Source organism: Palaemon carinicauda, chromosome 8, assembly GCF_036898095.1.
Source record: "Palaemon carinicauda isolate YSFRI2023 chromosome 8, ASM3689809v2, whole genome shotgun sequence".
Taxonomy (NCBI): Eukaryota; Metazoa; Arthropoda; class Malacostraca; order Decapoda; family Palaemonidae; genus Palaemon; species Palaemon carinicauda.
In genome coordinates, this window is record NC_090732.1 from 130,944,716 (window position 1) to 130,970,344 (window position 25,629).

The 25,629-nt window shown below is 45.6% G+C and overlaps 1 protein-coding gene across 2 annotated transcripts in view; it reads right to left on the bottom strand.

The window, feature by feature from the left end:
* LOC137645932 (structural maintenance of chromosomes protein 5-like) overlaps positions 1–25,629 on the bottom strand; it is a 208,316-nt gene that overhangs the window by 134,792 nt on the left and 47,895 nt on the right. Inside the window, exons 5-6 of one of the 2 annotated variants that reach the window (XM_068378994.1) lie at positions 21,706–21,835; positions 12,479–12,602 (exon numbers count right to left, since the gene is read on the bottom strand). In XM_068378994.1, the coding sequence (XP_068235095.1) occupies positions 12,479–12,602; positions 21,706–21,835 (254 nt within the window). Of the gene's footprint in view, positions 1–12,478; positions 12,603–21,705; positions 21,836–25,629 lie in introns of those variants that run through there. The other variant, XM_068378996.1, reaches the window with a different exon arrangement.

Sequence of the window (25,629 nt, forward strand, 5' to 3'; positions counted from 1 at the left end):
ACCGAGTTCAGCTGGTACTGCTAGGGTGCCACAGCCCAACCTCCCACATTTCCACCACAGATGAAGCTTCATAATGCTGACTCCCCTACTGCTGCTACCTCCGCGGTCATCTAAGGCACCGGAGGAAGCAGCAGGGCCTACTGGAACTGCGTCACAATCGCTCGCCATTCATTCCTATTTCTAGCACGCTCTCTTGCCTCTCTCACATCTATCCTCCTATCACCAAGAGCTTTATCACACCATCCATCCACCCAAACCTTGGCCTTCCTCTTGTACTTCTCCCATCAACTCTTGCATTCATCACCTTCTTTAGCAAACAACCATTTTCCATTCTCTCAACATGGCCAAACCACCTCAACACATTCATATCCACTCTAGCCGCTAACTCATTTCTTACACCCGTTCTCTCCCTCACCACTTCGTTCCTAACCCTATCTACTCGAGATACACCAGCCATACTCCTTAGACACTTCATCTCAAACACATTCAATTTCTGTCTCTCCATCACTTTCATTCCCCACGACTCCGATCCATACATCACAGTTGGTACAATCACTTTCTCATATAGAACTCTCTTTACATTCATGCCCAACCCTCTATTTTTTACTACTCCCTTAACTGCCCCCAACACTTTGCAACCTTCATTCACTCTCTGACGTACATCTGCTTCCACTCCACCATTTGCTGCAACAATAGACCCCAAGTACTTAAACTGATCCACCTCCTCAAGTAACTCTCCATTCAACATGACATTCAACCTTGCACCACCTTCCCTTCTCGTACATCTCATAACCTTACTCTTACCCACATTAACTCTCAACTTCCTTCTCTCACACACCCTTCCAAATTCTGTCACTAGTCGGTCAAGCTTCTCTTCTGTGTCTGCTACCAGTACAGTATCATCCGCAAACAACAACTGATTTACCTCCCATTCATGGTCATTCTCGCCTACCAGTTTTAATCCTCGTCCAAGCACTCGAGCATTCACCTCTCTCACCACTCCATCAACATACAAGTTAAACAACCACGGCGACATCACACATCCCTGTCTCAGCCCCACTCTCACCGGAAACCAATCACTCACTTCATTTCCTATTCTAACACATGCTTTACTACCTTTGTATAAACTTTTCACCGCTTGCAACAACCTTCCACCAACTCCATATAACCTCATCACATTCCACATTGCTTCCCTATCAACTCTATCATATGCTTTCTCCAGATCCATAAACGCAACATACACCTCTTTACCTTTTGTTAAATATTTCTCGCATATCTGCCTAACTGTAAAAATCTGATTCATACAACCCCTACCTCTTCTAAAACCACCCTGTACTTCCAAGATTGCATTCTCTGTTTTATCCTTAATCCTATTAATCATTATTCTACCATACACTTTTCCAACTACACTCAACAATCTAATACCTCTTGAATTACAACACTCATGCACATCTCCCTTACCCTTATATAGTGGTACAATACATGCACAAACCCAATCTACTGGTACCATTGACAACACAAAACACATATTAAACAATCTCACCAACCATTCAAGTACAGTCACACCCCCTTCCTTCAACATCTCAGCTTTCACACCGTCCATACCAGATGCTTTTCCTACTCTCGTTTCATCTAGTGCTCTCCTCACTTCATCTATCTTTTTTTATCTCTCTCTCATTCTCATCTCCCATCACTGGCACCTCAACACCTGGAACAGCAATTATATCTGCCTCCCTATTATCCTCAACATTCAGCAAACTTTCAAAATATTCCGCCCACCTTTTCCTTGCCTCCTCTCCTTTTAACAACCTTCCATTTCCATCTTTCACTGTCTCTTCAATTCTTGCACCAGCCTTCCTTACTCTCTTCACTTCTTTCCAAAACTTCTTCTTATTCTCTTCATATGACTGACCCAATCCCTGACCCCACCTCAGGTCAGCTGCCCTCTTTGCCTCACGTACCTTGCGCTTTACTTCCACCTTTTTCTCTCTATATTTTTCATACTTCTCTATACTATTACTCTGCAGCCATTCTTCAAAAGCCCTCTTTTTCTCTTCCACTTTCACCTTCACTCCTTCATTCCACCATTCACTGCCCTTCCTCATGCTGCCTCCAACAACCTTCTTGCCACATACATCACTTGCAATCCCAACAAAATTTTCTTTTACTAACTTCCACTCCTCCTCTAAATTACCAGTTTCTCTTACTCTCACCTCATCATATGCCATTTTCAACCTTTCCTGATATTTACTTTTTACCCCCGGTTTTATGAGCTCTTCAATCCTCACTACCTCCCTTTTACATCCACCTACTCTATTCCTCCACTCTTTTGCTACAACTAATTTTCCTTCCACCAAAAAATGATCAGACATACCGTTAGCCATACCCCTAAACACGTGCACGTCTTTCAATCTTCCAAACATTCTTTTAGTTACCAACACATAATCCATTAATGCCCTTTCTACTACTCTTCCATTTGCCACTCTTACCCATGTATACTTATTTTTATCTTTCTTTTTAAAGAAGCTAGCACTTATTACCAACTCTTGTTCAACACACATGTCTACCAGTCTCTCACCACTCTCATTTTCACCTGGTACGCCATACTTACCAATGACACCTTCTACCTCTCCAGCGCCCACTCTAGCATTTAAGTCACCCATAACAACTACATAATTCCTTCTACCCAGTCCTTCTACACACCTAGTTAAATCATTCCAGAACTCATTCCGCTCTTCTTCACTTTTCTCACTACCTGGCCCATACGCACTGACAAACGCCCAACATTCCCTACCCAACCTAACCCTTACCCACATTAACCTAGATGATATCTCCTTCCATTCCACTACTTTACCTGTCATCCATTCACTCAGCAATAACGCCACACCCTCTCTCGCTCTTCCCATTTCAATCCCAGACACTCTACCAGACATTTCACCAAACATCACTTCACCCTTTCCTTTCATCTTTGTCTCACACAAGGCCAATACATCCATCCTTCTACTTCTAAACATACTTCCAATCTCACATCTTTTACTCTCTATCGTACTACATCCACGCACATTTAAACACCCCAAAACTAGAGTGCGGGGAGCAGTCACTCTCCCCCCAGCTCCATCTCCTTGTCGATGTCTCGCAGGAATTTTTTACAGGAGAGGGGGTTCCCAGCCCCCTCGTCCCGTCCCTTTTAGTCGCCTCTTACGATACGCAGGGATAACGTTGGCGCTATTCTAATTTTTATATGCCCCCGCGGCCACAGGGGGCACTAATACACACAAAAATACCTTGCTTTTATTCCAGTGCTTGACCTGCACGCTGCCATTATAAGTCTCCCTTACACTTTTCAAATAGGATGCTCAGCTAAAACAAAGGCACAAAACTATCCAAAAAAGAGCAGTACCAAAAAATCAAAAATTTTAAGTAATTTTTATTTTTCCTAACATACTTACCGAGAACTACTTTCTTAGGAGTTACCTGTAATCTCCTCTCTACCGACCAGAGTTTTGTGTAGTATACCCTAAACCCGTTTTCTATAGAAGGCTAACTCGGGAGTAAGAGAACGTGCCCCGAGGGTAGCTTTTGCGCTAGGTCGAGGTCCGCTTGGGTCGTGAGCGCCAGTAAGTTCCTCGGATGTTACACAAATTCTTGCAAGGGCAGAGAGGCACTCGGGGAAGGTAGGGAGGGCCATTACCCGAAAGTAGTTCTCGGTAAGTATGTTAGGAAAAATAAAAATTACTTAAAATTTTTGATTTGTTCCAATACGAATACTTACCTCGAACTACTTTCTTAGGAGACTTACACTTTAGGAGGTGGGAGTGCCTTCCTGACCCTTAGACCCAGCAAGCAGAAGCCAAGAGGCCTAGGTATTAAAAAACAAAACATACTAGGAAAACGGACGATAGGGTAACTACACAAAGAGCTCACGTTAGTGTCTAAGTACTCACCCTTTGAAAAACTTCTTCTGATGTTGAATCCAGTAACGCAGTTGCAGACACGTGTTATCCAATGGTTACAAGAGGGTTATCTCCGATAAGGATAGGAAAAAATGGGGATTAGGGTGAAGGGGAACGAACCTGTGTCTCCCGGTTTGCTATCCACGATTGAGCCTGGGGCTTTCACCGTTAAATCACTTGGAGCGCGGAGATGACTGTTCCAATGGAGAACCCGTCTAAGGACCTCCTTGAGTAGTCCTTGAGGTAATGGGCAGTAAAGGTTGACTGGTTCGACCAGGTACCTGCACGAAGGATCTGACCCACTGCCATGTTTTTCTCAAAGGCTAAGGACGTGCTCAGACCCCTGATGTCATGGGGTTTGGGAGCGCCTGGTAAGGCCAGTCCTCTTCCTTGTAGGCCCTGGCAATAACTTGTCTCAACCAGAAGGAAATGGTATTCTTCGATACCTGTTTCTTAGTAACACCTGTGGAGACGAAAAGGCTCTTGATACCTGGCCGGAGATGAGCAGTCCTTTCAAGGTATTTTCTAATGGCACGGACCGGGCATAACCTCAAATCCTCAGAATTCCCCGTCCTAGGAATAGCTGGCAGGGAGAAACCTTTGAATTTTGGGTCCCAGACAGCTGGGTTCTGGGTTTTCGCCACAAACGAAGGAACGAACTTGAAAGAGATCTCTTTCCAACCCTTCGAATGAGACGTCATAAGACAACCCATGGATCTCTCCTACTCTTTTTGCAGAAGCCAAGGCTAGCAAAAAGACTGTCTTGAGAGTGAGATCCCTGTCTACGATATCCTTCATTGGTTCGAAGGGGGGGCCACTTAACATCTTCAGGACCCTAGCTAAGTCCCACTGAGGCACCCTAACTGCTTGTGGGGGCAGGATTGTTCAAAACTCCTGACAAGCATCGAGATGTGTCTAGAGGAACCCAGGTCGATGCCCTTCAGAAGGAAGACTTGACCCAAGGCAGCTCGCACTCCTTTTATAGCTGGGATTGACATTCCTATCTCGTCCCTGAGATATACCAGAAAGTCTACTATGTCTGGGACCGAGGCTTTGAGGGGCTTTATGCGCCTCGAAGTGCACCACTTCGGGAAAGAGGCCCACTTCGCATGGGAGACCGCTGCCGACGACCTTCTCAGGTATAGCGACATCCTCTTAGCTGTGGCTGCTGAATATCCTTCCTTCTTCAGGAGTCGATCGATAGTCTCCAGGCGTGAAGGCGTAGAGACTGTGGGTTGTCGTGAAACCTGAGAAAGTGCGGCTGTCGTAGAAGATCTGACCTGTCAGGGAGTGGCCACGGAGGGTAACTCGCCAGGTCTTTTAGGTCTGCGAACCACTCTCTCCGGCCACCAGGGCGCTACCAAAGTCATCCTTAAGTTTCGGGCAGTCCTTACTCTGTTGAGTACTTGCCTTATCAACGTGAAGGGGGGAAAAGCGTACACGTCTAGGTTGTCCCACTTGTGCTGAAAGGCATCCTCCAAGGCTGCCCTTGGGTCTGGGACAGGAGAACAATACACGGGAAGTTGAGCGTTCAGTTTGGTTGCAAAGAGGTCCATCACCGGGGAACCCCAACATTGGATGATGAGCTTGGCTACTTCTGGAAGGAGGGACCATTCTGTCCCTACTATTTGACCCATCCTGCTGAGGCCGTCGGCTAGAACGTTCTTTTTCCCGGGGATGAACCTTGCCAATAACACAACCTGGTTCGTTTCTGCCCAATCTAGGATCTCTAGGGCGAGATTGCACAATTCCCTTGATTTCAAACCTCCTTGTTTCTTTATGTACGCTACCACTGTGGCGTTGTCGCACATCAACGCCACAGTGTTTCCCCTTAGTAGATCGACGAAGTGCAGGCAAGCTTTCTGGACTGCCATCAACTCTAGGACATTGATGTGTAGGACCTTCTCCCCGTCCATCCAGGTTCCTCTCGCCGTCCCGTTGAGGAGATGGGCTCCCCATCCCTGGTTGGAGGCGTCTGTGAAAAGAAGTAACTCGGGAGGGTCGTTCGCGAAGGGCATCCCCTTGAGCGAGTTCGACCGGCAATGCCACCATTCCAGGGAGGGAATTGTGTTTGGTAGGACTGGGATTAATTTCTGGTGCGAGTCCAGTTGGCACCAGAAGTTCTTCAGGTTCCATTGGACGGCTCTGAGTCTGAGTCTCCCCTGGGGAACCGACGAAGGATCTTCCTCAGATTGCTTATTCTGTCCTCCGACGGAAATGCTTTCACTAGAAGGGGATCCAGTGTCATCCCCAAATAGGTCATTCTGGTGGAGGGAGATAGGTTCGATTTTTCCGGGTTGATCATGATACCCAGACCCTTGCAAAACTGGAGAAGTTTCATCCCTTGCTCCTTCAAGACGTCCTTCGAGGAGGAAAGAAGCAACCAGTCGTCCAGGTACCGGATGAGGCGAATGCCTCGTTCGTGAGCCCACACTGAGACTGTCGTGAAGACTCTCGTGAATACCTGGGGCGCTGTTGACAATCCGAAGCAAAGGGTCTTGAATTGCAAGATCTGGGTACCCCATTTCACCCGGAGAAACTTTCGACTCGAGGGGTGGACCGGAATTTGGAAGTAAGCGTCCTTGAGGTCTATGGTCATCATGTAATCTTTCTCCCTCAAGGACAGCATGACTGACTTCGGGGTGTCCATTTTGAAGTCTGTCTTTCTTATGAATTTGTTGAGAGCCGACAGATCTATCACCGGTCTCCACCCCCCCGTCGCCTTTTCGACCAGGAACAGTCGACTGTAGAAACCTGGTCCTGGGTGTAGGATCTCCTCCATGGCGCCCTTCTCCAACATGGTGGACACCTCCTCTTGAAGGGCGGCCCTCTTTAACGGGTCCTTGGGTACCAACCACTCCGACAGGCTGGCCGGAATTAGAGGGGGAGGTTCTGCTAAGAACGGTAACCTGTAGCCCTCCTTCAGTACGGACACTGTCCAGGGCTCTGCTCCGTGAGCTTTCCATGCTTGCCAATATAGTCTGAGGCATCCCCCAACCTGAGGCTTGTGCAGGAATAGGGGGCCTCCCACTCTATCTCCTCCTGGAGGAGCGGCCTGAACGGCCTCTCCTGGAGGCAGAATAACCTGTCCTAAAGGAGGCCGACGCTGCTGGGGCTCCTCTACGGGGGGGCTGAGGCGCTGAGGCCCAAGAGGAAGAAGGGGCTTCTCTCCTCGTCAGGCTAGGAGGGGCCTGAGGCGTCGCGGCACTGTCTGAGACTGACCTCTTGTAGGGAGGTCTCCTTCCCGGGGTAGGCCTGGGCGCGTTTACTTCCTTCCTCCTAGCCACCTTCTCCATGATCTCCTCCAACTCCTTCAAGGGGAACAAGGAGTCACCCCACACAGGAAGGCTCCTCACGGCCCTCGCCTCTCTGTCTGGGACCTTCCGGGAAAGCTTCGCCAGGATGGTGTCCCTCTTGCGAAGCACCCAATTCATTGACAGGGCGAGAGACTGGTAGGTGAGGAACTTAAGGGTCTTGCCCCCGGAGATGATAAGCTCCCTCAGGAGGCTTTGCTGTTCTGGGTCTGTCAGGTCATAAGTTGCTTGCACACCCACTAGTGTGGAAGCCCACCAGTCTAACCAAGGAGACGTGCACTAGGTCCTTAGACATTTCCTCCATCATCGCAGCCTCCGATTGAGAAAAACACATCGGGGCTGAAGAGGCTCTGTCCTCCGAGGCGCCCTGTCCCAGAATGTCGAGAGCAGATTCCACTTTGCAGGCTCCCGGCTGTTGTCCTTCTGGCACATAGACCCTGCTCTGTGTTTTGAGCCCTTGGAGCAGCTTCGAAGAGCTCTGCGTCTTGGGAGCTTCGGCATTGCCTGCCACCACTCTATCAACGTGCTCTCGGCCCAGGACGAGATCTCGGGCCACAGGAAGTGCCAGGGAGGATTTTGGTTGGACAGGAGCTTGCATCAACCGGGTAAGGCTGGACCAGTAGTCCTCATCGGTAGCCATCGGTTCTTTGATCCTGTGATGTCTCCTGATCAGACTTATTACTTTTCTATAGGCCGAGTCCTCTGTCGGGGAACCTTCCTTACCATCGGCCGAAGCCTCGACTTCGGCCCGGGGAGCCGGGTCACCGGGCACTCCCACCGGGCGCCTTGGTCCTAGCACAACAGGCACTCCCCTGCGGAGGTACTGGCCTTCCCCGGCGGAGACCACCGCACCAGGGACGGGGGTTAGGACAGGCACCGCCGAACCGGCGAGGACTACCGTCCGATCATGCTCTCTGGGGGACGAGGACGCGGATCCCGTGGGCTGACCCGACAGCGGGAACCGTTCCTTAAAGTCCGAGAGCCGCACCAGCTGGGCTGATTCAGCCAGGCTGCCCGTAAGGAAGCACGGTTCCCCCCGCTGGGCGGGGTGAACCGGAGGCTTCGCGGTCTTACGCCTGCCTGCAGAGGCCTTCTCGCATTTCTCCCTGTGAGGGTCATAACGTCTGGAGGATGGTCTCCTTGGCGAGAAATCCCTGGACCGCCGGTACGGGGAACACTGTATCTCCGACTTACGGGGTACGAAAACCCAATCACCATCGGGTGACCTACTCCTCCTGTGTTTCCTCCGTGGAGAGCGGGACCGCCTCCTGCTGTACCTGGAACGGGATCTTGAGCGGGAACGCCTGCTCCTGGACCGCTCCCTCCGACGCTGATGTTTCCTCCTGGCTTCTTCTCCCGAAGAGAATGACTCCCCACCATCCGAAGAGCCCGACGACACCGTACCAACCGCACAGCTGGCAGAAGAGGGTGCCGTGGGGGGCTTCGCGACTCGTTGCGTACCCGAGGTAGAGGGTTGCAGGAAGGCTTCTGGAACTTCCGTCAGAGGAGTTGGGAACGAGGGTTGGTGCCCAACACTAGGGAACCAGGTATCCAGGCCCTCTTCCATCCGCATAGGGGACCTACCTAGCGTTTTAGGGAGCTTCCATCCGAGGGTATCACTTACAGCGGAGCCTAACTTGCCCTGGGTGTCGCCGCCTGCCGAAGAACCTGAAACACAGGCCCACGAAGGGGGCGAAGACACAGGAACAACATTGCTACACCATAAGGGGTCATCAGAGGAATCGTGCCCCCAAAGCACAAGGGCCGAGTCTCCAGAACTCCCTGACACAGCACTACCAGGCTCCTCACTAGCCCGAGAAGGCCCTACAACTCCCACTTCCCACCCACCAGACTCCTGGGGAAGAACGCCCGGCTCTTTCCCCACAACGGACTTACCTCGTCCCCTACTCTGGGTAGGGGAAGGAGAGACAGAAGCCCCGTAGGACCGTCCACTGGGCGACGGTAGCGGCGAAGAAACGCTAGATTTCCTCGGTGAATGTTTCGACGATTTCTTTTTCTTCGTGCCGTAACGCACCCACTGAATTTCACTCCAACCAACACACTCGAGGCATGTATTTGAAGGAGAGCAAACTTTGACCCTACAGGAAGAGCAAAGGGAGTGAGGATCCACTTCAGGTTTGGAGAGGGACGCTCCACACGATTTTCCGGCTCTAGGCCCAGGACAACGGCAGATCTGCTCCATAACGCACAAACACAAGACACAGGAACGCAGGGAATCAAAGGAATACACTTGGGAAGCACAAGGAAGGGTAGTGAACGCACAGGAACACAAGGGATAAGCACAAGTTACCACGCGGTAAACACGTGGGACACACGCGGCGGACACAAAGGGTCGAGAGAGACGAGAGCGACGTGGTATCACGTCGCGACCAGAGAACTTACTGGCGCTCACAACCCAAGCGGACCTCGACCTAGTGCAAAAGCTACCCTCGGGGCACGTTCTCTTACTCCCGAGTTAGCCCCCCATAGAAAACGGGTTTAGGGTATACTACACAAAACTCTGGTCGGTAGAGAGGAGATTACAGGTAACTCCTAAGAAAGTAGTTCGAGGTAAGTATTCGTGTTGGAACAAACCTGAATTCATATTGTAAACAAAGATGGCAAACTAATGCTCAAGTAAGTAATGCATAACACGCTACTCCGCAGCATTACTTACTCTTCACATCAGCAAGTAGTTTGTCATATCAACAAACCACACATCGTAGCTCGAAATCGAGTGACACAGATTTTTCTAAGTACCCTATAGGAGCCTGTTCATGACAGTGAATCATCGTAACTCGAGACCATCATAACCCGAGGACCTCCTGTACCTTACATTTCTATATTTACTTCGCATTTTTTTTTAGATATTGTGAGTTGGCCTAGAATGGAACCACACCGATAGCCGAGTGATTACTATAATGCTATATCCATTTATTCTTATGGAAAATATTGATTCGGTGTTCAAGCAGTCTTGGAACAAATTGTGTTTGACTTTAGAGATACACTGTACTATCATTATCATCATCATCTCCTCCTATGCCTTTTGATGCAAAGGGCCTCAGTTATATTTTGCCAGTTGTCTTTGTCTTTATGCTTCAAATTCCTCAGCCATGTAGGCCTGGGTCTTCCAACTCTTCTATTTCTTGTGGAGCTCAACTAAACATTTGGGGAACTAATCTCTCTTGGAGAGTGGGAAAAGCATACTTAAAACATCTCCATTTACCCCTCATCATGATCTCCTCCATATATGGCACTCGAGTAATCTCTATCATAGTTTCATTTCTAATCCTGTTCTGCCATTTAACTCCCAATATCCTTCTCAAGACTTTGTTCTCAAATCTACCAAATCATTCAGAGATTGTTTCATTGCCATACCATGACTCATTTCTATATACAGTCATAACTCTCTCCACTAAAGAATCTGCTTACAAAATTTTCATGGTGCAAAACGAGATGCAAATATTTTTCTCACTTGCACTGCAAAAAAAGTTTCATGATAATAATGAGATTTGTCAGGCAGGCAGAGAACAAAATAGTCACCCATTAAAAAAATTGAAGAAAACAGGTTGTTTGTTCAATAGAAAATTAACCTCTATTGTAAGGGTAACTATAATATTACAGTACATATGGTATTGTATATCTTATATAAATACAGTATTTTACAATACGAGTTGTATTATTTCCATTTATCATTGCATTATGTTCTAATAACTACTTAATTTACAGGTATTAACAGCTAGTTTAGGTGTACTACATGGTTCAAATGTAATTGACTGCAGTTATACTGTAGCTTTATTATAAAATTTATTTAGTGTTTTTGAAGGGTTTGGAACAAATTAGGCAATTTACATGTGAAATGTGACTCGTAACAAAATTTTCACGAAACGAAAGCCACTCCAGAATGAATTAATTTCGTGTTGTGAAGCATTACTATACTAACAAAGATCTCACTAGACTGATATACAGTCTGATTTTTATATGTAATTTCAGGTAATTTGATTTCAAAATTTTACTTAACCTTGCCATTGTCTGATTTGCTTTTTCAATCTTTCACTTAACTCTAATTCTAAGGACCCTGCATTAAGAGACCATAGTTCCTAGATACTTAAATGAGTCTACCTCATTAATCCTTTCTCTTTCCCATGATATATCATCTTCTATTGCATAATCTATTCTCAATCTCTTGTCATTCTTCCATTCATCTTGAGCCCAACCTCGTGTGATATTTCATGCATTCTGGTAAGCAAGCTTTGCAAATCTTGTGGTGTTCTGCTAATAAGGACAGCAGCATCAGCATACTCATGTCAGCTAATATCCTGTTACCAATCCAGGTCAGTCCTTCATACCCAACTTTTCTAGGCATTTCAAAATCCATGAGGATAAACAACATAGGTGACAACACAATCCCTTGGAGAACTCCACTGTTCATTGGAAATTCATTTGATAGGAGTTCATTAACTTCAACTTTGCACTTACTATGCTCATGAACAGAATTGAATTCACATATTTAAGAGGCGTTCCATAATAATACAGGACTCTTCAAAAAATAGGCCAATGCACACTACCAAAGACTTTTTCATATTCCACAATTGCCATCAATAGTGTATTTCTATATTTTACGCGTTGCTGTACAACATGTCTTGAAATTAAAATTGGGTCAGTACAACTTCTACCTTTACTAAATCCTGCTTGTTCATCTCTCAGTTTTTCATCAATCTTTCTCTCCAGTCTCTTTAGAATAAGCAAAATATATATTTTCACTACAACTGAAGTAAGTGTGATGCCTCTGTAATCATTGGAATCAGTCAGGTCTCCTTTTTTTTTGCCATTTTCACCAACACTCCAAACTCCCATTTATCAGGTTTTGCTGCTTCATGCCAAATTCTACAAAATAATCTTGTAAGTATTCTTGGGGGTCACTTCATTTTCAGCCAGTACTATATAGTTGTTAATGCCTTCACCAGTCTACCCTACATCTTTAACCTCAACTATCCATATTATCAATCACACTCATCAGCCATTTATTATACCTGAATCAGCACCTATACCTTCCTTTTCAATCCCAAAGAACTCTTGAAAGAGCTATCTAACAACTTCTACTATATTTTGTCTACTTAGAAGAATAAAGACCATTTCATCTTTTTACCATATGCATAAGTATCATTCAGTAATGTACAGACATATAGTAAAACCTGTACAATAATTTACCTTGCATTCTGCTTTTGTAAGGTCTCAATTTCTTTCATTAGGTTTCTTAGTTTTCCTGTATCTTCCTTCATTTTGGCACCGCTGTTACACAAAATATCATGATACTCGAAAAGCTGCGGGTCACCTGTGAGACAAAATAAAATACTATCAAATTATAAGAAAAAACACACATTTGTAACATTCTTAATTACACGGATATAAAAACCTCAAAGAACATCTATTGCATACAAAAAGACATTGTATGGAATTTACAAAACTTATTCTGCTCTTAATGACTATACTCGCAAACTTTGTTTAGTCAGATACATATTGAGGTTATCTTGTAGGTGAAGTTCCCAAGTGGCTGATGTTAAACCTTTCACTCATTGAATCTTGTTTGGTTTTTATTGAAGGCAAAAAGACAACTATAGTTTATGATAGCTATACTTAAAAGCATACAAAACTTTTTCATTAACCTACCATGTCATTGAACTCTTTCTAGTACTGTACATATAGAAAAGTCATTCTGAACCGATATCCAATGAGACGCTTCTGCTTGTACTAACTTTAGTCTTTCTCAAAGATGGCACACAAATGAAAAGCTCAAGTTAAGTGGGGTCTAACTAGTGCATTGAATCAAATTAATATGGTTTCTTTCTCTGAAAATATTACTTCCTGTAATCTCTTTCAACATTTATACATTGTTTATAGTTTTGCAAGTCCCTATTAATGGTGACTTGATCTTTCTTCATCTCCTTAACAAGTATTGTCATTCATATTTGACAATTGTTTTTTTTTATGACTCATGCACATGACTTGGTCATGTTGAAAGGACTCGATAGCTACCAAGGCACAAGCTGAAGAGATACCCATTTCTGACCATCACGTGACAAAAGCCCCGCTCTTCTAGCCACCTTTCCCCCTTGGCTGTAGGCCCCCTGACATAAGGAATCTAAAGACTATAAGACTAAGCCTAAGAGGACTTCTAGTCCTAAAGATCACAGGCTTGCAAGAGCCACCAAGGATTCTCAGGATACAGGGGATACAAGCAGTGATACTGCTGCAGCTCCTCTTCCTAATCAGCCTTTGCTTAGGTTAGAGGATCAAGACTTGAATGATGACTATGACTCCCTCAAAGCTGATAAGGTATGGTTCCCGAGAGGGATTAAGATTTTCAACCAGTTGCAGACAATTCTGATGAGATTATCCAACACACAGTTAGTGGGCCGGCAACTACTGGCCAGTTGTTTGACACCTTGGTAAATCTTTTAATTGACGTATTCCAGCTTGCGCTGTTATCATTCTCTTACGAAAGGGACTAAAGTTTGTATAGTTAGGTCAAAAATACAAATTACCTCCAAATTTGTCATGTTTATGAGGGACCATTCTTCTACATATAAACTACATACTGTACCTATAATTGAAGATCATGACTCCCTAAAACATTTCTCAGCTATTGAGATTAAAGAAATGAGAAAGCTTTCCATTTTGCATCCATTGCTAAGCTGGCTGGTGAAAGCCTTTATTTTCATTCAACCATAGGCTGATGTGAGGGATTCTTGAGGAAGCACAAAACTGGGGATATTTAAGAAACTCTTTAAAACTTATTCAAATTATAAAATAAATAGATTTTCAACTACGAACAGTTTATATCTTTTTGTCAGTTTGTCTTTAGACTCAGGAAGACATGAATTAACTCATGAAAATCTAACTAGACACCTTAAAAACTACAAATATCCCTAAGAATAATCCATATTGCTAATATAACATTCTGTACTGTCTAACAAATCTATATACTGTATTTCAATTGTGAAAAATAAAAAAAACTTTACTTGTACCTTTCCAATTATCTCCAACAAAAACATCATAATGACAAATTTTGAAATAATTTGTTTTTGCCTAGTAATAACCCCAGGAGTTGTTTACTATGGAGTATTTATTTCGGCAAAACTGAAATTAGCAGATAAAAGCTTCTTGTCCGGGTGTAACCTCCTACTGCTAGTTAGCGGGGGAAATTGCGGGGGAGGAGCCAGGTAGACGCACACCAGCACATTATGGGGGCGCGTTCGTAACTACGAAACAGCGTAAGTCGGGACCGCCGTAACACGAGGACCCCCTGTATGTATGTATATATGTATGTATGTATGTATGTATGTATGTATGTATATATATATATATATATATATATATATATATATATATATATATATATATATATATATATATATATATATATATATATATACATATATATATATATATATATATATATATATATATATATGTATATGTATATATATGTGTGTATAAATATGTTATTTTCCTTAGTAAAATAAATTTTTGAATATACTTACCCGGCGATCATGTAGCTGCAGCTCTGCTGCCCGACAGAAAAAACCTACGGGCGGGATACGCCAGCGATCGCTATACAGGTGGGGGTGTACAACAACAGCGCCATCTGTCGAGTAGGTACTCCAGTACTTCTTGTCAACAAAGAACCAATTTTCTCCTCGGTCCACTGGGTCTCTATGGGGAGGAAGGGCGGGTCCTTTAATTCATGATCACCGGGTAAGTATATTCAAAAATTTATTTTACTAAGGAAAATAACATTTTTCAATATTAATCTTACCCAGCGATCATGTAGCTGATTCACACCCAGGGGGGTGGGTGGAGACCAGCATACATGTTAACATTAGAAGCTAAGTATCCCGTATTTCATTTTAGCAGTTATTCAAAATAACAGACATAAAATTAATAAGTACCTGGTAAGGAAGTCGACTTGAACCATTACTCTGCCTTTTTAAGTACGTCTTCCTTACTGAGCCTCGCGATCCTCTTAGGATGCTGAGCGACTCCTAGGTGCTGAAGTATGAAGGGCTGCAACCCATACTAAAGGACCTCATCACAACCTCTAATCTAGGCGCTTCTCAAGAAAGAATTTGACCACCCGCCAAATCAACCAGGATGGGAAAGGCTTCTTAACCTTCCGTACAACCCAAAAACAACAATAAAAAGCATTTCAAGAGAAAGATTAAAAAAAGGTTATGGGATTATGGGAATGTAGTGGTTGAGCCCTCACCTACTACTGAACTCGCTGCTACGAATGGTCCCAGGGTGAAGCAGTTCTCGTAAAGAGACTGGACATCTTTAAGGTAAAATGATGCGAACACTGACTTGCTTCTCCAATAGGTTGCATCCATTACACTCTGCAGAGATCGGTTCTGTTTGAAGGCCACTGAAGTAGCGACAGCTCTAACTTCATGTGTCCTTACCTTCAGCAAAGCATGGTCTTCCTCATTCAGATGAGAATGGGCTTCTCTAATCAAAAGTCTGATGTAATAAGAAACTGCGTTCTTCGACATCGGTAAAGTAGGTTTCTTAATAGAACACCATAAAGCTTCTGATTGTCCTCGTAATGGCTTCGTACGTCTTAAATAGTACTTAAGAGCTCTTACTGGGCATAGTACTCTCTCTTGTTCGTTTCCAACCAAACTGGACAGACTTGGAATCTCGAACGATTTGGGCCAAGGACGAGAAGGGAGTTCGTTTTTAGCTAAAAAACCAAGCTGTAAGGAACATGTAGCCGTTTCAGATGTAAATCCTATGTTCCTGCTGAAGGCGTGTATCTCACTGACTCTTTTAGCTGTTGCTAAGCAGACGAGGAAAAGAGTCTTCAAAGTGAGATCTTTAAAAGAGGCTGATTGAAGCGGTTCGAACCTTGCTGACATCAGGAACCTTAAAACCACGTCTAAGTTCCAACCTGGTGTGGCTAACCGACGCTCCTTTGAGGTCTCAAAAGACTTAAGGAGGTCCTGTAGATCTTTGTTGTTGGAAAGATCTAAGCCTCTGTGGCGGAAGACTGCTGCCAACATGCTTCTGTAACCTTTGATCGTAGGAGCTGATAGGGATCTTACCTTCCTTAGGTGTAAAAGGAAGTCAGCTATCTGCGTTACAGAGGTACTGGTTGAGGATACTGAATTCGCCTTGCACCAGCTTCGGAAGACTTCCCATTTTGACTGGTAGACCTTGAGAGTGGATGTCCTCCTTGCTCTGGCAATCGCTCTGGCTGCCTCCTTCGAAAAGCCTCTAGCTCTTGAGAGTCTTTCAATAGTCTGAAGGCAGTCAGACGAAGAGCGTGGAGGCTTGGGTGTACCTTCTTTACGTGCGGCTGACGCAGAAGGTCCACTCTTAGAGGAAGAGTCCTGGGAACGTCTACTAGCCATTGCAGTACCTCGGTGAACCATTCTCTCGCGGGCCAGAGGGGAGCAACCAACGTCAACCTTGTCCCTTCGTGAGAGGCGAACTTCTGCAGTACCTTGTTGACAATCTTGAACGGGGGGAACGCATAAAGGTCTAGATGGGACCAATCCAGAAGAAAGGCATCTACGTGAACTGCTGCTGGGTCCGGAATCGGTGAGCAATAATTTGGGAGCCTCTTGGTCATCGAGGTAGCGAACAGATCTATGGTGGGCTGACCCCACAGGGCCCATAGTCTGTTGCAAACATTCTTGTGAAGGGTCCATTCTGTAGGGATGATCTGACCCTTCCGGCTGAGGCGGTCTGCCATGACATTCATGTCGCCTTGAATGAACCTCGTTACAAGCGATATCTTTCGATCTCTTGACCAGGTGAGGAGGTCCCTTGCAATCTCGAACAACGTCATCGAATGAGTCCCTCCTTGCTTGGAGATGTACGCCAAGGCTGTAGTGTTGTCGGAGTTCACCTCCACCACCTTGCCTAGAAGGAGGGACTTGAAGCTTCTCAAGGCCAGATGAACTGCCAGTAGCTCCTTGCAGTTGATGTGTAGTGCTCTTTGATCCGGATTCCACGTGCCCGAGCATTCCCGACCGTCCAGTGTCGCACCCCAGCCCGTGTCCGATGCGTCCGAGAAGAGAAGGTGGTCGGGGGTCTGAACAGCCAGTGGTAGACCTTCCTTGAGAAGAATGCTGTTCTTCCACCAAGTCAGTGCAGACTTCATCTCTTCGGATATAGGAACTGAGACCGCTTCTAGCGTCATGTCCTTTCTCCAGTGAGCAGCTAGGTGATACTGAAGGGGTCGGAGGTGGAGTCTCCCTAACGCGATGAACTGGTCCAGCGATGAAAGCGTCCCTATTAGACTCATCCACTGTCTGACTGAACATCGGTTCCTTTTCAGCATGCTCTGGATGCATTCTTGGGCTTGACTGATTCTGGGGGCCGACGGAAAAGCCCGAAAAGCTTGACTCTGAATCTCCATACCTAGATAGACTATAGTTTGGGATGGGACGAGTTGGGACTTTTCTATATTGACCAGGAGACCCAATTCCTTGGTCAGATCCATAGTCCATTTGAGATTCTCCAGACAGCGACGACTTGACGCAGCTCTTAAAAGCCAGTCGTCCAAATAGAGGGAGGCTCTGATGTCTGCTAAATGCAGGAATTTGGCAATATTCCTCATCAGTTTGGTAAACACTAGAGGTGCCGTGCTTAGGCCAAAGCACAGGGCTTGGAACTGGTAAACCACCTTCCCAAAGACGAACCTTAGGAAAGGTTGGGAATCTGGGGACGTGAAAGTACGCGTCCTTTAGGTCTAACGAGACCATCCAGTCTTCCTTCCTGACCGATGCTAGCACCGACTTCGTCGTCTCCATGGTGAACGTCTGCTTGGTGACAAAGACATTTAGAGCACTGACGTCCAGCACCGGTCTCCACCCTCCTGTCTTCTTCGCTACTAAGAAGAGACGGTTGTAGAAGCCCGGGGATTGATGGTCCCGGACTATGACTACCGCTCCCTTTTGTAGCAAGAGAGACACCTCTTGCTGTAAAGCTAGCCTCTTGTCCTCCTCTCTGTACCTGGGAGAGAGGTCGATGGGAGTTGTTGCTAGAGGGGGCTTGCGCAAGAATGGAATCCTGTACCCCTCTCTGAGCAACTTCACAGACTGTGCGTCTGCACCCCTGTTCTCCCAGGCCTGCCAGTAGTTCTTGAGCCTGGCTCCCACTGCTGTCTGGAGAAGATGGCAGTCAGACTCTGCCTTTTGAGGACTTGGAACCCTTCTTCTTTTTGCCACGTTGACTATCGGTACGGGTACCTCCTCTGCTGGAGGTTCTGCCACGAAAGGGCGGAATGAGCCTAGACGCTGGTGTGTCCATCCTAGGTCTAGGCACGGAAGGTAAAGCTGTGACTTTACGTGCGGATGACGCCACCAGGTCATGGGTGTCTTTCTGGATCAACGAGGCGGCAATCCCCTTGATCAGCTCTTCAGGAAAGAGACACTTGGATAGCGGAGCAAACATCAGCTCTGACTTCTGACATGGTGTGATCCCCCCCGACAAGAAGGAGCAAAGGTGATCTCGCTTCTTAAGAACTCCAGACACGAAAGAAGCCGCAAGCTCGCCAGACCCATCCCGAATGGCTTTGTCCATGCATGACATGATGAGCATGGCAGAGTCCTTATCCGAAGGGGAGGTCTTTCTGCTCAATGCTCCCAAACACCAGTCCAGGAAGTTGAAGATCTCAAACGCACGGAAAACTCCCTTCAAAAGATGGTCCATGTCCGAAAAGGTCCAGCAAATCTTGGAGCGTCTCATAGCCAGTCTGCGGGGAGAGTCTACCAGACTTGAGAAGTCGCCCTGGGCAGAGGCAGGAACTCCCAAGCCGAGAACTTCTCCCGTGGCATACCAGACGCTAGATTTGGAAGCAAGCTTGGTCGGGGGAAAGATGAAGGATGTCTTCCCAAGTTGCTTCTTGGCCTGCAACCACTCTCCCAGTACCCTTAAAGCTCTCTTGGATGAGCGCGCGAGTACGAGCTTCGTAAAGGCAGGAGCTGCTGACTGCATGCCTAAAGCGAACTCAGAGGGAGGTGAGCGTGGGGCTGCAGACACAAACTGGTCCGGATACAACTCCTTAAACAGGGCAAGGACTTTCCTAAAGTCTAAGGAGGGAGGCGTAGTCTTGGGTTCATCTATGTCGGAGTGTTGATCGTCCAAATGCGCAGCTTCGTCGTCATCAGAGATTCCTTCATCCGAATGCTGAGGAGGAAGCGGCAAAGGAGGAGAAGAAAGCTGAACAGCTGAATCCGGCAGCACGGGTGCATGCGTAGCTGCACTGGATCCAACATCATGCCGCTGCTGGTCAGTCTGAGAGCTGGCAACAACAAAAGCGGAGTGGTGGTGCGGACTGCCGTGGGTTGCGGAGACTGCCGCATTGCGTCAAAACACGGCAGCTTGACAGCACCTTCCCACTGCTGATGCGGTAGCTCACGCATGTCAACGGAGGGTGCCGCACGTCGGCTAACGTCAACATGCGTCTGGCAGGGTCGACTGCGCATCGGTGGTGGAGCTCTCACAGGCGGAGTGTGGGAGCAGGCAGCCGCAGTGTCAGCTGAGCGCACAACCGTGGCAGGTTGTAGGTTAACGGGTGCAGTGTCAACCTTCTCAGCACGATACTCCTGCATGAAGGAAGCTAGCTGAGTCTGCATAGACTGCAGCAAAGACCACTTAGGGTCTACAGCGGTTGGTGCGGCAACAGACGGAGTGATTGCCTGCTGCGGAACCACTCTACCTCTCTTGGGAGGTGTGCAGTCTTCGGAAGACTGCGGCGAGTCCGAACTGACCCAGTGGCTACACCTGGGCCGTTGGACTCGCTCGGAAGGGACCTTGCGCTTGAGAGGTCGTGAGACCTTGGTCCAGCGTTTCTGACGAGAAACTTCTTCCGCAGACGAGGAATGAATGGGCTCACTCGTCTGTTTGTGGGTGGGACGATCTCTGCAAGATACGTCCGCAACCACGGAGGGTACATCTGTACGCTGATCAAGGCCTGTCGAACCCTTTGGTCCTTCGACATTGCTTCTCCCCTGGGCTTGGGAGCTTGCAAGAGGTCCCGGACTGGGAGGACGACTGGTACGAACAGATGCACCCTCATGCGTAACACTGACACTTTTCACAGCACTTGCACTCACTACACTTCCCACTGCACTTTTCTCCTTCAACTCTTTGACGTCGGCCAAGAGTTGATTGCGGTCATTCGCTAATGACTCAACTCTGTCACCAAGAGCCTGAATGGCACGCATCATGTCCGCCATCGAGGGTTGCTGAGAGCTAGAAGAAGGGTCGGGTGTAACCACTACAGGGGAAGGAATAGGTTGTGGGGCATGGGGAGAGGAAAAATCAAAAGAGCGAGATGAACTCCACCTGATCCTATCCTTCTCTAGCCTACGTGCATTCTTAAGGAATTCTTGAAAATCGAATTCCGAAAGCCCAGCGCATTCCTCACATCGATCTTCCAATTGACAGGCTTTACCCCTACAATTGGAACAAACGGTGTGAGGATCTATAGAGGCCTTCGGAAGACGCCAAGAACAGTCCCTAGCGCTACACTGCCTGTACTTGGGGACTTGAGTAGGGTCAGACATCTTGAATTAGTCAAAGGGGGAAATCCAAAATCTATCCAAGTCGTCAACAAATAATCCAAAATCTAATCAATAAAGCTTGATAAGGTATTGATGATAACTCCTGTACAGCGAAAGCTAATAACTAGAGAGAATACATCACCAAATAGCGTGAAAATCAACTCCAGAAACAACAGCGTATCAAGTAGGTCTTGCCGGTGGCACGACAGAGAGAAAATTGGTTCTTTGTTGACAAGAAGTACTGGAGTACCTACTCGACAGATGGCGCTGTTGTTGTACACCCCCACCTGTATAGCGATCGCTGGCGTATCCCGCCCGTAGGTTTTTTCTGTCGGGCAGCAGAGCTGCAGCTACATGATCGCCGGGTAAGATTAATATTGAAAAATATATATATATATATATATGCTATAATAATGTTCAAATATATATAGAAACACATTAAAGAAGTAAAAAGTTGGAAGGCCAATAAAACAGCTGGGAAGAGAGAGAAAAGGCATGTCTACTCTCTCCGAGCCGAAATAAAAGGTGATCAGAATACACAAGTGTGTGTGTGTGTGTGTGTGACCCGGTACCCTTCCTACCCCCTATCACTAACTAACGGTAGGGTAGTTCCACCTCACTAAAAAGTCTTATGGCTAGTTTCAGCTTTGCCAAAAAAATATCCTTATAAATAATGTAAGAGTTGTTAGTGAAGAAAAAAATCTTTATTGGCTAGTTTCAGCTTTGACGAAATAAATACTCCATAGTATAGAACGAAAGGTTTGTATTTTTGCACCGGAACAAAGCATACTTAACATAAGGTATGACAGTTTGCACTTATAATTGCGTTAAATACTAAAATGTTTTCAATTTAAAACTTACCAACAGCTTTTTCTGTGGCTTCTAATAACTGAACGGGATTCATTCGAGCAAAATTTGCTACCCGATCTTGTGGTAGAAATGTGCACAAATTATCAACTTGTATAGCAAATTTCTTGACAATTTCATCAATCTAAAAGATAGAGAGAAAATGTTACATTACAATATCCATATCAAAAATAAATAATAATGGAATTTTATAAAATAAAATTATCTCAATGCTTACTTAGTTGTCATTATTCTTACCTTCTCGATGCTAAGGCAAACCGACCTCTTAATTTAAGAATAAAAAACTCCATTCCCTTTAATACCTACCCCTCTAGTATGTTAAATGTCCCTCAAAGCCATTTAAGAACTGCCCTTGGAATACTATTTGGCATAGGTATACCAAATACCCTCGTGACTTTAAAGTCAAAGCATATAAGTGCTAGCTTTTTAAAAAAGAAAGATAAAAATAAGTATACATGGGTGAGAGTGGCAAATGGAAGAGAGTAGTAGAAAGGGCATTAATGGATTATGTGTTGATAACTAAAAGAATGTTTGGAAGATTGAAAGACGTGCACGTGTTTAGGGGAATGGCTAACGGTATGTCTGATCATTTTTTGGTGGAAGGAAAATTAGTTGTAGCAAAAGAGTGGGGAAATAGAGTAGGTGGATGTAAAAGGGAGCTAGTGAGGGTTGAAGAGCTAATAAAACCGGGGGTAAAAAGTAAATATCAGGAAAGGTTGAAAATGGCATATGACGAGGTGAGAGTAAGAGAAACTGGTAATTTAGAGGAGTGGAAGTTAGCAAAAGAAAATTTTGTTGGGATTGCAAGTGATGTATGTGGCAAGAAGGTTGTTGGAGGCAGCATGAGGAAGGGCAGTGAATGGTGGAATGAAGGAGTGAAGGTAAAAGTGGAAGAGAAAAAGAGGGCTTTTGAAGAATGGCTGCAGAGTAATAGTATAGAGAAGTATGAAAAATATAGAGAGAAAAAGGTGGAAGTAAAGCGCAAGGTACGTGAGGCAAAGAGGGCAGCTGACCTGAGGTGGGGTCAGGGACTGGGTCAGTCATATGAAGAGAATAAGAAGAAGTTTTGGAAAGAAGTGAAGAGAGTAAGGAAGGCCGGCGCAAGAATTGAAGAGACAGTGAAAGATGGAAATGGAAGGTTGTTAAAAGGAGAGGAGGCAAGGAAAAGGTGGGCGGAATATTTTGAAAGTTTGCTGAATGTTGAGGATGATAGGGAGGCAGATATAATTGCTGTTCCAGGTGTTGAGGTGCCAGTGATGGGAGATGAGAATGAGAGAGAGATTACAATAGAGGAAGTGAGGAGAGCACTAGATGAAACGAGAGTAGGAAAAGCATCTGGTATGGATGGTGTGAAAGCTGAGATGTTGAAGGAAGGGGGTGTGACTGTACTTGAATGGTTGGTGAGATTGTTTAATGTGTGTTTTGTGTTGTCAATGGTACCAGTAGATTGGGTCTGTGCATGTATTGTACCACTATATAAGGGTAAAGGAGATGTGCATGAGTGTTGTAATTCAAGAGGTATTAGTTTGTTGAGTGTAGTTGGAAAAGTGTATGGTAGAGTACTGATTAATAGGATTAAGGATAAAACAGAGAATGCAATCTTGGAAGTACAGGGTGGTTTTAGAAGAGGTAGGGGTTGTATGAATCAGATTTTTACAGTTAGGCAGATATGCGAGAAATATTTAGCAAAAGGTAAGGAGGTGTATGTTGCGTTTATGGATCTGGAGAAAGCATATGATAGAGTTGATAGGGAAGCAATGTGGAATGTGATGAGGTTATATGGAGTTGGTGGAAGGTTGTTGCAAGCAGTGAAAAGTTTCTACAAAGGTAGTAAAGCATGTGTTAGAATAGGAAATGAAGTGAGCGATTGGTTTCCGGTGAGAGTGGGGCTGAGACAGGGATGTGTGATGTCGCCGTGGTTGTTTAACTTGTATGTTGATGGAGTGGTGAGAGAGGTGAATGCTCGAGTGCTTGGACGAGGATTAAAACTGGTAGGCGAGAATGATCATGAATGGGAGGTAAATCAGTTGTTGTTTGCGGATGATACTGTACTGGTAGCAGACACAGAAGAGAAGCTTGACCGACTAGTGACAGAATTTGGAAGGGTGTGTGAGAGAAGGAAGTTGAGAGTTAATGTGGGTAAGAGTAAGGTTATGAGATGTACGAGAAGGGAAGGTGGTGCAAGGTTGAATGTCATGTTGAATGGAGAGTTACTTGAGGAGGTGGATCAGTTTAAGTACTTGGGGTCTGTTGTTGCAGCAAATGATGGAGTGGAAGCAGATGTACGTCAGAGAGTGAATGAAGGTTGCAAAGTGTTGGGGGCAGTTAAGGGAGTAGTAAAAAATAGAGGGTTGGGCATGAATGTAAAGAGAGTTCTATATGAGAAAGTGATTGTACCAACTGTGATGTATGGATCGGAGTTGTGGGGAATGAAAGTGATGGAGAGACAGAAATTGAATGTGTTTGAGATGAAGTGTCTGAGGAGTATGGCTGGTGTATCTCGAGTTGATAGGGATAGGAACGAAGTGGTGAGGGTGAGAACGGGTGTAAGAAATGAGTTAGCGGCTAGAGTGGATATGAATGTGTTGAGGTGGTTTGGCCATGTTGAGAGAATGGAAAATGGCTGTCTGCTAAAGAAGGTGATGAATGCAAGAGTTGATGGGAGAAGTACAAGAGGAAGGCCAAGGTTTGGGTGGATGGATGGTGTGAAGAAAGCTCTGGGTGATAGGAGGATAGATGTGAGAGAGGCAAGAGAGCGTGCTAGAAATAGGAATGAATGGCGAGCGATTGTGACGCAGTTCCGGTAGGCCCTGCTGCTTCCTCCGGTGCCTTAGATGACCGCGGAGGTAGCAGCAGTAGGGGACTCAGCAGTATGAAGCTTCATCTGTGGTGGAAATGTGGGAGGTTGGGCTGTGGCACCCTAGCAGTACCAGCTGAACTCGGCTGAGTCCCTGGTTAGGCTGGAGGAACGTAGAGAGTAGAGGTCCCCTTTTTTGTTTTGTTTCTTGTTGATGTCGGCTACCCCCCAAAATTGGGGGAAGTGCCTTTGGTATATGTATGTATATATGCTTCAAACTAGTAAATCTCTTGACAACTTTATAGAGCGAGGAGGCAGGAAGGAAACAGATGACCACCAAACAAGTATTGAAATAATAAACTCTATTATCAGAATTCCATTTACAGTGATACCTCGGTAGTCGAACGACTCTATACTCGAACAATTCGGAGTTCGACCAAAATTTTCGAGAAATTTTTGCTGCGGTGCTCGACCAAAAATTCGGTACTCGACCAGCCGAACACGTGACGACCGCATGGGCTTTGTGATGATCGCGCCATCTCGGCCACTCTCGCTTGTTCGGGAAGCATCAGTTCTCTCGAGAGCGTCACTCAGACAACGCGCGATCAGCATTCGTTGTGATTTAGTGATTTTCAGTGCTTTTAATTGCTTTTTTAGCTTTCATAATGAGTCCCAAGAAAGTAATGAGTGTTAAGGGGAAGGAGAAGAGGAAAACAGTGCGAACAACGATCGAGTTGAAGAAGGAAATTATAGCGAAATATGAGAATGGTGTACGAGTGTCCGATTTAGCGGTAGAATACGGAATGGCGAAGTCGACCATTTCTACGTTTTTAAAGCATAAAGAAATGATTAAGAAGGCGAATGTTGCAACGGGAGTTACGGCGGTAACTAAGCAAAGGCCACAAGTGATTGAGGAGATGGAAAAGTTGCTTTTAATATTTATTAAAGAAAAACAGTTGGCCGGGGAAAGTGTTAGTGAAGCGTTCATTTGTGAAAAAGCGTTGCATATCTATGAAGAATTAGTGAAGAAAAGTCCGAGTACCAGTGAAAGTGATTCATTTACATTTAAAGCGAGCAGGGGTTGGTTTGAAAAGTTTCGTAATAGAACAGGTATTCATCGT